This window comes from Planococcus citri, chromosome 1 (genome assembly GCF_950023065.1).
Source record: "Planococcus citri chromosome 1, ihPlaCitr1.1, whole genome shotgun sequence".
In the NCBI taxonomy this organism is placed as follows: domain Eukaryota; kingdom Metazoa; phylum Arthropoda; class Insecta; order Hemiptera; family Pseudococcidae; genus Planococcus; species Planococcus citri.
In genome coordinates, this window is record NC_088677.1 from 45,067,458 (window position 1) to 45,082,334 (window position 14,877).

General features: G+C 32.4%; 1 protein-coding gene across 5 annotated transcripts; it reads left to right on the plus strand.

The window, feature by feature from the left end:
* Positions 1-1,027: 1,027 nt before the first annotated feature.
* Positions 1,028-12,504, plus strand: LOC135832201 (putative uncharacterized protein DDB_G0282133). Of its 5 annotated transcripts, XM_065345315.1 has the most exons (11): positions 1,028-1,184; positions 2,077-2,150; positions 5,768-5,992; positions 9,227-9,410; positions 10,080-10,203; positions 10,302-10,585; positions 10,700-11,290; positions 11,378-11,490; positions 11,737-11,901; positions 11,976-12,132; positions 12,208-12,504. In XM_065345315.1, exons 2-11 carry the CDS (start codon positions 2,109-2,111, stop codon positions 12,390-12,392), a joined length of 2,070 nt encoding a protein of 689 aa, XP_065201387.1. In that variant the 5' UTR covers positions 1,028-1,184; positions 2,077-2,108; the 3' UTR covers positions 12,393-12,504. The 5 variants fall into 5 exon arrangements, with proteins under 5 accessions (XP_065201387.1, XP_065201383.1, XP_065201385.1 ...); XM_065345311.1 differs by having other exon boundaries at positions 10,302-11,290; XM_065345313.1 differs by having other exon boundaries at positions 5,768-5,989; positions 10,302-11,290.
* The last annotated feature ends 2,373 nt before the right edge of the window (positions 12,505-14,877 follow it).

Sequence of the window (14,877 nt, forward strand, 5' to 3'; positions counted from 1 at the left end):
TTACGTCATGTTAAATATTGAAAATTGAAATATTGAATTTTTATTTTTTTTTATCTTTTTATTTTTTTTAAAAGACTTGATTATTTGACATTAATTTTGAATTTTTGAACATTTTTCAAGAATTATTTAGAATTTTGAGATGTTGTTAATTATGTACCTATTATGGGTTTTGCATTTCCCCCTTTTTCTAGTGCTTCAATGCCTCAGATGGTTAAAAACTGATTGTATTTTATTTTTAAATTTTAAATTACATAGTTGTAGGGGTGTTCGAGCGCGCTACAGAACGCTACGATTACAGAATTTACAGAAAACGTAAAAAATTAAGGTTTTTGAGCGTTCATGAGTCATGAGGTCATGACAGATTCAAAATGAACTGCAAACTACTTTAATGCAATTTTACAGCAAACTGTAAAAGCATTTCAACGTTTTCTGTAATTGTTATTTGTTGGAGGTTTCTGTAACTGTAATTTGTTGCTGGAGAGCGCTCGGTACATCAAATATGATATTACATTGGACGTAAAATTAAATTATTCAAATTGCTTATCACAATTCACAAAGGTACCTCTAAATATCTAAAAAAAAAAAGTGTAAAAGGTAAAATTATATGTAAATTGGGAATGATTGGACAAAATATGATCTTATTAATCACAAGTTTAGTGGTAGGTATTCGTATGAATACTAAAAAATTTAAAAAGTAAAAGGAATACAAATACGAGGGTGGATTTTACGTTAAATATGTGCAATGCTATTCAAATTTGAATTAGAGAAGCCTCATATGTTCAAACGATACCAAATGATTAAGGATAGCAGAAGTACCTGTACCTACATAATATATACATTCCAAGTCTTCATTCGTCACATTAATTTTTTTGCCGAATAGATTTTTAACAAAAATTTTTCTTAGATTTGAAAAATGAAAGCTTCATTCAACGCAATATCATTGTTTTGATCCGGTTGGTGCACACACGTAATGATAAGACACAGAAAACTTGCAGCATAAGATTTGCAAAAAAGAAACAAGTATGTAAATATTAATCCATGGAAGGAGGGAGTCGCATTAATGGAAGATATTGTTCAATTTATTTCTGGTAACCTGTTCAGTTGTTAGTTATCATTGTGGTTTGTTTGAGATCGTTGCTGTGTTCGCCGTGTTGCCCAGTGTATTCGGTGCATTATGTTTTAATGTAAGATACCTACTTTTACATTTTAATTTAACTTTTTATGCATTTTCCAAATGGATTTTCAAATTGTATATAGTAGTTGTGTTTTGATATTTCAAAATTATTCCGATCATGTTTTTCCTTCGAGTTGGTAATCTTACTATTTTCACATTATTTTGAATTCTTGGAAATACTCGTGTCATTACTGCTAAAAATGGACTGACAAATCATCTATTTTTGTACAGTTTTCAAGTTCGAAGTTTAATTTTGTACAAATACATTTTTTTGAAAACAATTTGAAAAATTCCTACATTCACAACGACTTATGAGCATACCTTTACCTTTTTGATTTTGATTTATGGGTAAAAGATATAAACTTTTTTTTTCAAATATGCACATCAGTTTTGTGACTTCGATCTAGGTGCATACCTATAGGTACCTATCTTGATATGATATTTTTTCAAATCCCAATAAAATTAGTTTCTGAGAATAGTAGTCAGAAAAATATCCTATGAAGCTAATAATACGATGCTTTGATTATTTTTCTTCATCAATATTTTAAATATATTCGACGCGCAATTAGTTTTCGTGTGGAATATTTAGTTACAGCAGGTATGCCTAATACCAGATAAGTAAGTACTCAATTTGAAAAATTGAGCGGTACCGTTTTGAGAAAAATTTTGCTGATGGTGAGAGCAACTCTATCTTCCTCATTGTGAAATATTCTTCTGAAAAACTGTAACGCATGGCTATCAGATTTACAAAAAAAAAAAAAAAAAAACATTATTTAGTACTTAACATTATTCTCCTAGTTACTCTCAGTGCACATCCAATCAGTTTTTTTTTACAAGTAGGTAGACCAATTTTTTGAAAGGCTACAGAAATAATCGAGTAGGTACCTATTTTATACTTCCAGATGAAGGTCAACGCAATGTCATTTTTTGGAAGATGAAAATTCGCTCACTATTCAAAATGTCTAATACTTTGAAGGTAAGTTGAGTGTAAACGAACTCCTTTTTAATTTTGTTTGATAGCCAACGCGTACATGCGTATTATTTGGGACTTTTCCCCGTCCGTTTATTCATTATAAGTGGGCAGTGGGTACCTATTGTCTTATTTTATAGCAAAATTTATTACTGGTAAATTGTAGAAAATGTGGAATCCACTAGTAAATTCTGTTTATTTGCACATATGACGACGTTACAGTGCGCAGAAATTTTCAAATGTCTCGTGTGTAATAAACATATTAATTTCAAAATAATAAACTTAATTGTAACTGTGTTTTACAGTTTATTATTTGGTGTTATCTAGTTCATTCTAATTATGCGGCTCGACGTCCGGTTTCGCCATGTCCTAATGTTTTTCAGTTCGAAGGAGAACCAGAAAACGATAGATGGTCTGGTGTGATTAACTTTTCATCAAATATTGAACTAGCTGGCCTGACATATAAAATTCAATTGGACAGGCCATCTCAATTATTAGTGGTAAATGAATGGGCTATTTTTAAAGGATGAATGTACTTATTTATGTTCAACTTGCATTCTTTTGAGTAGCTACGCTAATGCAATGTTTTTGAAATGTGTAGTCATGGGATGGAGAAGTACGATCGGATGACAATACTTTGTACCATGTAAATAACCAGTATCGAGTTCAGAGGCCTGGAGAAATGGGAAGAGCACAAATCATGGTAAAATTTGATCCAGCTTTTGGTGTTCCGAATATTGCTAAAATTGTGATCAATGGAAATACCGTCTGTTCTAGTGAGTATATGTAGCTAACTCGAGTACATAGGTACCTATTATCCACTAGTAATTTTCTTCATTCCTCTACGTTGATTGTAATGTGTTTCTCTTGCGACTTAGTTAATGGAGACGGAAGGCCTAACGGACAAAACAATGGAAATCGTGTACCAGGAGTTGTTCTATCAGCTGATTCGACTACAACCGAGAGATTCGACCCAAGTTTCAACGAAAATGAAGACAATAGACCAGATTATCCTTATGGTTCGCAGAGTGGCAACCCCAATTATGGACCTAATTATAATCAAGGGAATGCTAATTCCAATATACCAAATCGAGTACCTACTAATAATGTCAATAACTACGGAAATCAGAATATACCTTCAAATAATTATGGAAATTCAAACGGCCCCTATGGCGGAACTAGCAATACAAATGCTGGTTCTTTGGGCAATCCGAATTACGGTAACTCGAATCAAGGAAACCATAACAGTCCTCCTGATGTCATTTATCCGTACAATCATCCAATTCAATCAGGATCCAGTTCCTCTTACAATCCTACAATTCAGTCAGGCTCGGGTCCCAATTACGGAAACAATCGGCCTCAGCAATTTCCCGATAATAACTACAATAATAATCCCAATCTAGGAGGAGGAATTTGGCCGAACAATAGTGGCGGAGGAAATGGTGGAATTCCTAGTACCAATGCCAATTCGAGTAATACAGCCGTTTATAGCGCTAATAACCCGCAACAAATTCTTCAACTTTTTAACAACTTATTAAATCAACAACAAAATCAAAACGCCAGTTCACCAGCTTTTGTAGTTGCCATTTTACCTGTGCCTAGCTCACCTGAGCCTGTAATCACACGTAATGACTCACCAGTAACCACCGAAAATACTCAAAAATTCAAGACAACTGCCAACTCAAATTTTACAACGCCAACACCTACAACGTCTTCTACTACGAGCAGTGTAATTAACAAAATTCGAACAAGCACTTCTACTTCAAATGCAAAACCAACGAATAATAATGGCAATGGTAATAGTAGGAGCTAAGACTGATTTTTAGAATAAAATCGATCTAGATAATATGTAATTAGATACCTGTTATTTTTCATAAGCCATAATTTATTTTGATTACTGATTACCTATAAGTAGGTATTTCATTTATTTGTATCGATTTTAGACCATGTATACTCACATGTATGTATTATCTCTGTAGTGATACTATTTTATACGTTGCCATTTGCGTTTTTTTTTCATTTTGTTATTTTAAATTTGACATTTCTCAAAATGAGTACCTATGCCTAACATGTTTTGCATTTTTTTATATTTAAAATAATATAAAATATTTTCTTTATTTATATCTACCTTTTTTATGATGTACTTTTGAAAAAATCAAAAAATGTAATTTTTTGGATGTACCTATTATCACATTAAAAATTCAGGTAGGTAGGTAGGTATGTTACTCAGTCTGTTCCTATTTGGTTGACTTTAAAGGTGCGGCTATACTGAATTTAACCGTAACCTTAAACTTAACCCTAGAAGTTGAACAAAGGCAACTTTTATGTTGACGTACATTAAATTCAGTATAAACCAGTCTTATTCTTAAGTTAAGGGAATAAGTTTACGGTTAAATTCAGTATAGCCGCACCTTAAAATTTTTATGGAAATCCAATAGAAAACGATGCAAGAAATTTTCCACTCTTCTACCTATTCCGTTACAAACCTATTATTGTAGTACTCGTGATTGGGCAAATAGGTACTACTTACATATGTACATTCGAGTAGGACTAGGAACATTGAATTCTAATGAAAAAATTTGATGACACAAATTTCATCGAAATGTTTACTCAAAACTGCTACTTGGGTAAATTTTACTTCAAAAGAATGTACTTCTTCATAAGTAGGTACCTATATTTTGTTTTTGAATAAAAATTAGATAAATTTTATCCTTTTTAAATTTTATCACCGTCATATTAGTGGAAAATGTTGATAACGTGTAAACGATTTATTTAAATTCTTCATTTCAGGATATTCTCAATAATTATTAGCAACATTAACAAAAACAAGTTTATTTCTTTCATCTTCTCTGTTTCGAGCATTTTCCTTTCCCCGTCTTCGTCGGGATTAACCACAATATTTAATTTGATTTTAAATAGTGGGATACAGTCAACTTTAATCATGGTCACTGCTTGAATATTTTTTCACGTTAACGTTCGAGTTAGTTGAAAACAGGTTGTAGTACATTTACACGGTGTATTATTTGTGCATGAAATTCCCACTTTCGTTATCTGCTTGAAAAATAACGCTTGTTAATTTTATCCCAATTTTTTTTCTTTACATTTTCTCATTCATCATGTTGATATGAAATAGTATACTTTTTTTCACCAAATTCTGGAAAACATCAACTCAAAAAGATGATGATACGCGACATATGTTCATAAATTCGCGGATAATGAAATACTTTCAGGTATTGGTAATGCATGAACGTTATTATATTTTTCATAAATTTTTACTTACCTACCGGATGAAGAAATTACCTTATTATCGCATAAATTATTTTATTTACCCCGGGGTATGAATCATATTATAAGCCTGCAGTGTACGATATGTGAGCGGGTTTTTCCTGCAAAGTTGGTGATAACTGTACCTAGGTATATATGAATGAAAATAATTATTCAATGAAATAATACTTAATTTGAATTTTTGTCGTTTTATTGAGATAATAATACAAACCATTTTCATACAATTTGTATTACAACTACACATACCTATTTTATTGTTTGTTTTTGTTTTAAATCCAAGCATTTAGATAAATATTTGTAATATAAACTTGATTATCAATTCTTTATTTTATTTTCAGACAATTTTGCAGTTGAAATCATGGCTAATTTTGATAATATGCGCATCTTGTATTCGGTGGACAGATTCAATAAGATTCAAACCATCTCCATGTCCTGGAAAATTCAACTATGAATCAACAACGAACGATGATCGTTGGTACGGAGATATTACATTTCCAGTCAATACAACTATCGACGGGTCTACAATTCGAATAGAATTAGATAGACCATCTCAGCTTTTGGTAGTGAGTTAAATACCAGTTTTCTATAGATTATTCTCAATATAAGCGTACTTATGAAAATTGAAATAGTGTTAAAATACGATCACCTATCTAGGTACCTACTTATAAAATGGCGAAAAAATCATTTACTACGCGGGTATAGCCCCTGGTTTTTGTCGTACTACAAATTATTGGAATCGGTGTTGAATAGATTATCAACTTATATCTACCCTACCCGTAGGTACTGACTTCATAAAATACCCAACTTAGTTCGTAATAGGTCAAAGTACCAGTGATAAGCAAGCATTAATCAAATTAAAAAAACATCTTGCGCAGTTCGCAAGATCAACCGACTTTGCTCTAAATATACCCCAGTAATTTACCAACATTTATATCAGTAATTTACCAGACATTACGTAAAAATTTACCAATTTATCAAAATGCGCGGAAGTACCCAAATTTACCGATTTAATGAATACGAAAAGTCGAAAACATCGACAAAATAAAATAGTCAATCATAAGTAGCCATCATATTACACTTTTATGAAATTGATTTTCAAATAAAAATTAGCGTACTTATGAAGACGTAACCGTCATATTACAAGTGGAATAATATATCAGGAAAATTGTTGACAAAAAACAAAATTATTACCGAAATTTACCAATTTACCGAAATTTAGCTATTTACCAAAATTTACCAATTTACCAAAATTTACCAATTTACCTATTTACCAAAATTTACCTATTTACCGAAATTTACCTATTTACTGAAATTTACCTATTTACTGAAATTTACCTATTTACCAAAATTTACCTATTTACCGAAATTTACCAATTTACCAATTTACCGAAATTTACCAATTTACCAATTACCAAAATTTACCAATTTACCAAAATTTACCAATTTACCAATATTTACCAATTTACCAAAATTTACCGATTTACCAAAATTTACCGATTTACCAAAATTTACCAATTTACTAAAATTTACGAATTTATCAAAATTTATCAATTTACCAAAATTTACCATTTTACCAATATTTACCAATTTACCAAAATTTACCAATTTACTAAAATTTACCAATTTACCAAAATTTACCAATTTACTAAAGTTTACCAATTTACCAAAATTTACCAATTTACCAAAATTTACCGATTTACCAAAATTTACGAATTTACCAAAATTTACGAATTTACCCAATTTTATCAATTTACCAAAATTTACCACTTTACCAAAATTTACGAATTTACCAAAAATTAACCCAGCAATTTACTAACATTTACCTCAGTAATTTACCAGACATTACCCATTAATTTACCAATTTTCCATTTTAGCAAAAATTACCCCAGCAATTTACCAACATTCACCTCAGTAATTTACGAGACATTTCCTCACTAATTTACCAATTTTTTTACCGAATTTTAATTACCCCAGTAATTTACTGTCAAAGGTTTTTACCAATTTACCAAACTTTACCAATTTACCAAAAATTACCCAAGCAATTTACCAAAATTTTCGACCAACTTTAATTACGAGTAATTCACCAAAAATAACTAATCATTTTATTTACTAAAAATTACTATTAATTAACAAAAAAAAAAAAAATTATCAAAATTTACTGGCTATTTACCAAAAACTTAATGTTTTTTGTTAAAACAAAAATTACACTAGAAATTGAAAAATTTTGATTTTTTATGGCAAAAAAATTTTGGACGGATAAAATTAACAAAAAAATTAACAAAAAAATCAACAAAAAATTTTCTCCTCTTGACTCGCGCGGGATTCGAACACCCGACCTTCGGCGTACCAATCTGCAACCTACACACCCTAACCACCCCATCTGTTTGTTGGGGGTGAGCCGTTTGCGAGATATAAGGGTTTACACAAATTTCTGCTTATCCATAACGTTGAAACACACTTAAACGTTCATATCTCGTAAACGGCTGAACCGATTTCGACCAAATTAAAAATTTCTCTAGTTCAGTATCAAAGCAATATTTTGCCATCATCAGGTTCGACTTAAAGTTCGGAGCTTTTGAGTTCAGCGTGACACAAATTTATACATAAATTGATATATAAACTTATATATAAATAAATATATAAATAAATATTCTAGGGGGTAAACTCGTAACTTTTTTATAGATTAACCAGCAAACTCATAACGTTTTGACAAACTCGTAATCTTTTTAGGACGTGACTTTTCGATGAGGTGCCATATGAATCTACAAGGTGTGGGGAGTCTACTGGCAAAGTTTGAGCAGGGACGTGAGATTGCTGTTTATACAATTTCACTTTTGACTCAATTTTCAAATGAGTACATAGCCTAATTAACAGGTATGAGGATATGAGGAAAAGGTTTTTATTGCCAAGAATCATTTTTTACGTTTTTTACGTTCTTTTTGGTGATTTTGGTGGTTGAAGATGTCCTCTTTCACATGGCGTGGTCAAAAATCGTCTAAAATAAATTTTTGACTGCTGAATTTTAATTTTGAGTTGATTATACAGGTCCAAATTTTCGTGTTTTTCAATCTAAACATTGATTTTATGGGAAAAGTATGCATCCTAGGAAAAAAATGCAATGAAGGAAATTGTAGAGAATTAAATTTTCTTTCTGCTCAGAGCTGGTTATTTTTCTGTAGGATGCTTTGTTAAAAAAGCATTTGCGAAAAACAGAGACGTATGAGACTTTTTAAAAAAAGCTTTTCTGAAAAATTGATGTTTTGGCAATGAAATACCTTTCCACAGGTGACCTAAAAATCAAGTTAACGAATATAACGCGGCCTAACATCGAGTACTATCAGGCCTATGGGGTGACGCGTCGAGCGTATGCACAGCAACGAAGTTACAGAGGGGTCTTGAGATTGCTGTTTATACAAAACGTTATGAGTTTACCTGTATGCGGCTATATATAAATATATATATAAACTTATCTCGTTTTGCGCCATATGTCTTATCGTGATCAGCACACTCCAAAACCTCAAGAAAACCCACCCCCACCCAATTCCTCAACCATCATGACAAATACAATACCTTACTTTTCCGTTTCCGGCAAAGTCGGTAAAACTGTTTCAAATCATCGCGTAGTCAGCATTGTGATGCACGTTTAGGTATAAATATAGACTTTAATTTACCAAGACAATTACTGATACTTCTCACTATAGCCTAAGAACTTATAATAGGTTTCGATTTGATTTGATGCCATATACGTAATTATTAGATATACCTACTTATGAATTTATTGGCGGTTGTTTTTTCAGACCACAGGTGGACCTATTACAACGAAAGACAATCAGGTCTACTTCATCACTCATGACAATGTCGTGTTAGAAAAGGGCTCGACGTATAAATTAATTTTTATGGTGAAATTTGATAAAGAAAATGAGGTCCCAATGTTGGCAACTATCCATTTCAACGGTCAAAGGATATGTCCTCCTGATCTAGGTAATTTACTCATAGCATACCTATCTGCCTTAACTTATACAATTTTTAAGATTATCAAATGACCATTTCCAAAAAAAAATCCATTACTTTCGAGAGAATTTTAATTGTTGCATCTTTGTGAAATGAAAATTGAACTGTTGACAACTCTTGAAGAGACGGGGAAAAAAAGTATTAACATGATTTTCTATCTACCTTGTAAATTACATAAACGAGCTTAATGCTTATATTTATTCACAAAACTGAAATTTATAAGATTAATTTTTTAAAATCCGATCTAGTGATGAAGGACTTCATAAAATTTTTGCATCGTTCAAATAATGATCTTACTACGGATATTGCTTCGGCGAATTATTGAAAAATGTGATTGTCTGTGCTGATTTCTTATCCTTAAAATTGAACAGAAAATCCAATTAAAACAGTAGGTATCAGAATTTTCAAATTGTGTTTGCCCCTTCAATTTTGAAAATAGGCAACGTATCTTCAATTATATTTAATTAATGTAGGTACACCTACGGTCTTGCCTATCTACTTTTTAGCATGAGATTAAATTTTTGCGGTATAATTCCATTTTTTTTTTACAATCAGTCGAATCGACCTTAATTAATTATGATTTATGAGCGTGCAGCGTAGCAATACAAGTCTAATTGTTCTCAAATCTTCACTTTGCAGTCACCCTATCCTTAGGAGGAGGGAATGATTATTCGAGTTCACGCCCGGATATAAAAGCTACAGCACCTACCGATGTTCTTTCTGATATCGATAAAAAGCAAAAAAATCCAACCACCAAAACCACGTGAGTATTCAAATGTAATGCACATTTATTAAGTTTATTATTTTTCTTTTTTAGAATTTGACCCATTGAATGAACTTACGCTATTCACTGTGTTTTAGGACTCGGGCCACATACAACAACAACAACAACAACGGTGGCGATACCGACTACTTTACTGAAAATTCGAATACAAATCGATTAACAACTAGTAGAACTCCAATTTCAAATTCGAATAATTTCGGAGGTAGTAATAGTGAAAATCAAGGCAACACTGGCTACAATCCGAATAGTAATTCGAATAATTATGGCGGTGGTAGTACCAATGGAAATCAAGGCAGCAATAGTTACAATCCTAATGGTAATTCAAATAATTACGGCGGAACTGGCAATAATGGAAATCAAGGTAGCAATGGTTACAATCCTAATAGTAATTCGAATAATTACGGCGGAGGAGGCAATAATGGAAATTATGGCAGCGGTGGTTACAACCCTAATACGTCGGACAATTTCGGTACAGGCGGCAATAATGGCTACAACCCCAATACCTCGAGTAACTCCGGCAGCAATAGTAATGGCTTCAACAACAACAACAATCAAAATCAAGGAAATAACGGTTTTGGCTCCGGCAATTCGAATAATTACGGGAATAACGGTGGTAGCAGCTTAGGAAATAACAATAACGGGTTCAATACTGGGAATCAAGGCACGTTCGGTGGCAATTCCGATAACTTTGGTTCTAATAGCAATTCAAATCAAGGAAACAATGGTTTCAATTCTGGGAACTCGAATAATGGTTTCAACACTGGTTCAGGTGGAGGTAGCCAAGGAAATAAAAATCCAAATCAAGGGGGAGAGGTTATTTTCAACAACGGGGGCAGCACTAATAATAACGGCGGACGACCGAATATAGGAAACGAAGCAACGGTCAGCGGCGAAGTAGCTTGCGGTACTGTTTCTATAGCTAATCCTTTGATTACATTGGCTCAAAATTCCGAATATGGACAATGGCCTTGGCACGTAGCATTGTTCATGAGAGATGAAGTAAACCCGTCAAAGTCATCTTATATCTGTGGTGGATCTCTCGTTTCGAAAAATAGAGTAATTACAGGTAAGTAGTTCGCAAGCTGCTGTCAAATTTTTATCTTTTTGTTTTTTTTCCTTCCAACGAATTGAAATAATTGATGAAATTTTCCAGCCGCTCATTGCGTTTCGCTGTCAGGAAATAGGATTGTCAATCCTAATTCCCTAACTGCCTACATGGGTAAATATAATATTAACACCGATGAAAGTACCTCCCAAAAAAGAACGGTGAGTCATTTTAACGAAATTGTAATTTTATTGATTTTCTTTCAATAAAATTAATGAAATGAAATTTGATATAGTGCACCTAACCTACCTGCTGCTACACCTACCTATATACAGCACAGACTTCAAAACAAAATAATACTTTAGCGTATTTTCTAATACCTATACCTAGGTAGATACGTAGATACCCATTCGCTTCGTTGTATTCGTGCAGATTTTTACATAACTTTTACCCGTACAATGTTTCAGGTGAGCGCTCTCAAAGTTAATCCGGAATACAATAAAGCTAATTTTCACAACGATATCGCTATTTTGAGTTTGAAAGACGATGTCGAATTTACAAATTATGTACGACCTATATGCCTTTGGGAAGCAACCGATGGGGTTCAAGATGTCGTGGGACAAAATGGAATAGTATGGTCTTTTTTCAAGTGTCTTCTTCCAAATAGGTAGATCAAAAATTTACTGTCATTTTTTTAAAAAAATAGGTCGTCGGATGGGGTTACAATGAATATCAACAACTTAATCAAGAACTTAAACAGGCCACTATGCCGATTGTTTCGACTGAAAAATGCGCTCGAAGTGATCCACAATTTTTTTCAGAATACGTTTCTGATAACGCATTCTGCGCCGGATCTTTAAATGGTAAGAATTTTCAGTTGGTTAAAATTTGGCCCATGAGTGAGAAATTACAGAGAATTTTATTTCATTTTTCTACAGGAACGGGCCCGTGTAAAGGTGACAGTGGTGGTGGATTAGTTTTGAAACGCAATAATTCGTGGTATTTGAGAGGAATTGTATCGGTTTCAGCAGCGCCTAAAAATGGATCGGTATGCAATAATCATCATTACATTGTTTTCACGGATACGGCTAAATATACCGATTTTATTAAACGAAATATTTGACGAACGATTTGATGCGAATTGTGATAATTTTTTTTATTTTAAATAGTAAAGATTAACATTTTATACATTCTACGTACCTGTGCATTTGAATAAACATTTTCATTAGGCCTCATTACTTAGTCAACAATTATGAATACTTTACTTGTACTTGTCTTCTATAAATTATAAAAATCGACAAATTTAATTTTTTCAAAATGTATAATTTGACTCGATAATAAATGATTTTTAATAGACAATTTTTTGCCCTGATATAGATAAGGCTTTGTCGTTTTGAAAACTTGTTTTTGTGGTATGTATTTGTATTTTGAGAACTTTTTTGATTTCTTCAATTTAAAATTTCTTGCAACAACTGAACAATTTTTCCTCGCCTCCCCTTGCCTTCGCATTATAACATTTTTGTTGTTTCATTCGAGTACAAATTGATTAGGTACTGTCTGCAATTAAATAATGCATAGGTACATTTCTTTATTTTTGGCGATTTTTTCAAAATTCGCTGTTTCGATTTTTGTAGATGACGAAACTCCTTCAATTTACCAAATAGACAACCACTCGTGATAAATAACGCTTTTGTTCGTATCTTTTTTTAAATAAATTTTAAATCACAATTCACTTTTGGGTCTTTGAGGAGTCTTTGCTTTTCAACAAAATATATTTTCAAGCTAAATTTTTTTTAGATTATATGATGCATGAAAAATTCTATCGGCCAAGCGCGTAGGTTGGAATTTTACCACCACAGCGCCGAGATAAATATGAAATAACTAAGTGACGTGCTCAGCCAAGAGAATTTTCGTATCCATCATACGATTTTGAACATTTTGTCAGCTTGAAAATGAATGTTGTTGAAAAGCAAATATGTACTAGCAGAGAGTCCTCAAAGATCCAAAATTTGAAGCGCCCGTGCGTTAAATTACCCCTCACCATACCATTTCTTGAGTGCAGTCCGCCGCGTCTTGGAATTCTGTCATTGCAGTGAAAATTGAGTGAGCTCCGCGTTATACGATCTTATGTTGATCTTGGAGTGATAATATTTTTAAAATTATTTTAACGGTTTCAAAATTTACATAATTTCCAACAATATAATTGGCTTCCACTTCTTTATGCTGGGTTCATTCTTCATTTCTTTATTTTTTTTCAAGTTTGTGTGATTGTAAGCTATTATTGTTCAGTTGTCGAAATCAAGTTCAACTCTTTAAGTATTTTGCCATCTTTTTCCATTCAAGTATTATCGAAATCAAAATCACATAATTTTTTATGGCTCACATGATTTTGTTTATGTACGTAGTAGGTAGGTATATCGCACCTTTGAAGTGATAAGGTTACATCTAAAAAAAAATGTGACCCTCGTATTTTTCCTCAAAACGAATTAATTCATTTTTTACGATTTTCAATTAAAATCAAGTCTTGTTTTTTTCGAGATATAACATTATTAGGTAAGTACTCCGAAGGTGCGATGCATATTTCATAAAAATGCACTGTAGAGTAGGCTTAATATGAATTACAAAGTGTACAAATTGTTCAATTCTGAAATACATAGGCGTATGTATTTTAGATCGAAATGTATGAAATGAGCGAAGTGCCATCTGAGCTCAATTCATTCATTTTTCTGGAAACTTCATCAAATCATTGTATTTCACAACCATGCCCTTCTGGCTGATGATTTAAATTTTAGTTTTTCAGTTTCTTCACTTTCTTCTGACTTTTTTCGAAGTTCGCTCGTTACAATGCGAAGCTATACTCTTTAAAATTAATGCATTTTTATTTTGAAAAACTGCAAGACTGCAACAGTTGTCAGTTTTACAACTTACGAGTATAATGATAATTTCTCAAAATTGAATTCATTCACTAGGAAATATTTTGACATTGGGACCTAGATCGTAATTTACTTGATAAATACAAGCATTGAGCATTATTACAATTTTCTTTGCATTTTGAAAGTTATTAAAGGCCGACATTATCTGTTTACATACAGACTGTTCGTACTTTTACGTAAGCATACCTTTCGTATGTAGTTCTTAAGGTCGGCTATTATTAGGTAGTATTATTGATATAAGTACATGCGTCTTTGTAGCAGGTATTTACAGTAGCTTGTGCAGCAAAAGCAAATACAAATATTGTTGGTGCGAGTAGTTATACCTACCTGCAGTATTATTGCAAATTCGATTATACGTAGGTACAAAATTTGAACCAAACAGTCGAGGTATAGGTACCTATGTATTTCAACCTCAATGTCTGAATAATTGTAAGTACACTTTACTTTCAGTTCATACCGAATCAAACTATCATGTTGTCTATACGATTGCCTGCATGTTTGTTGATATGCAACTGATTCAACACATATCGGTTTGTTTCAATTCATTTCAGCTGTCCAAGAACAGAACATGATTGTAATGGAAACTACCTTCGGTCGGGTTACAAGGATTATTAAGTATTACTTACTCACCAAAAATGTAGAATAATAAATAACCGGCATCAGCAAGGTAGACCC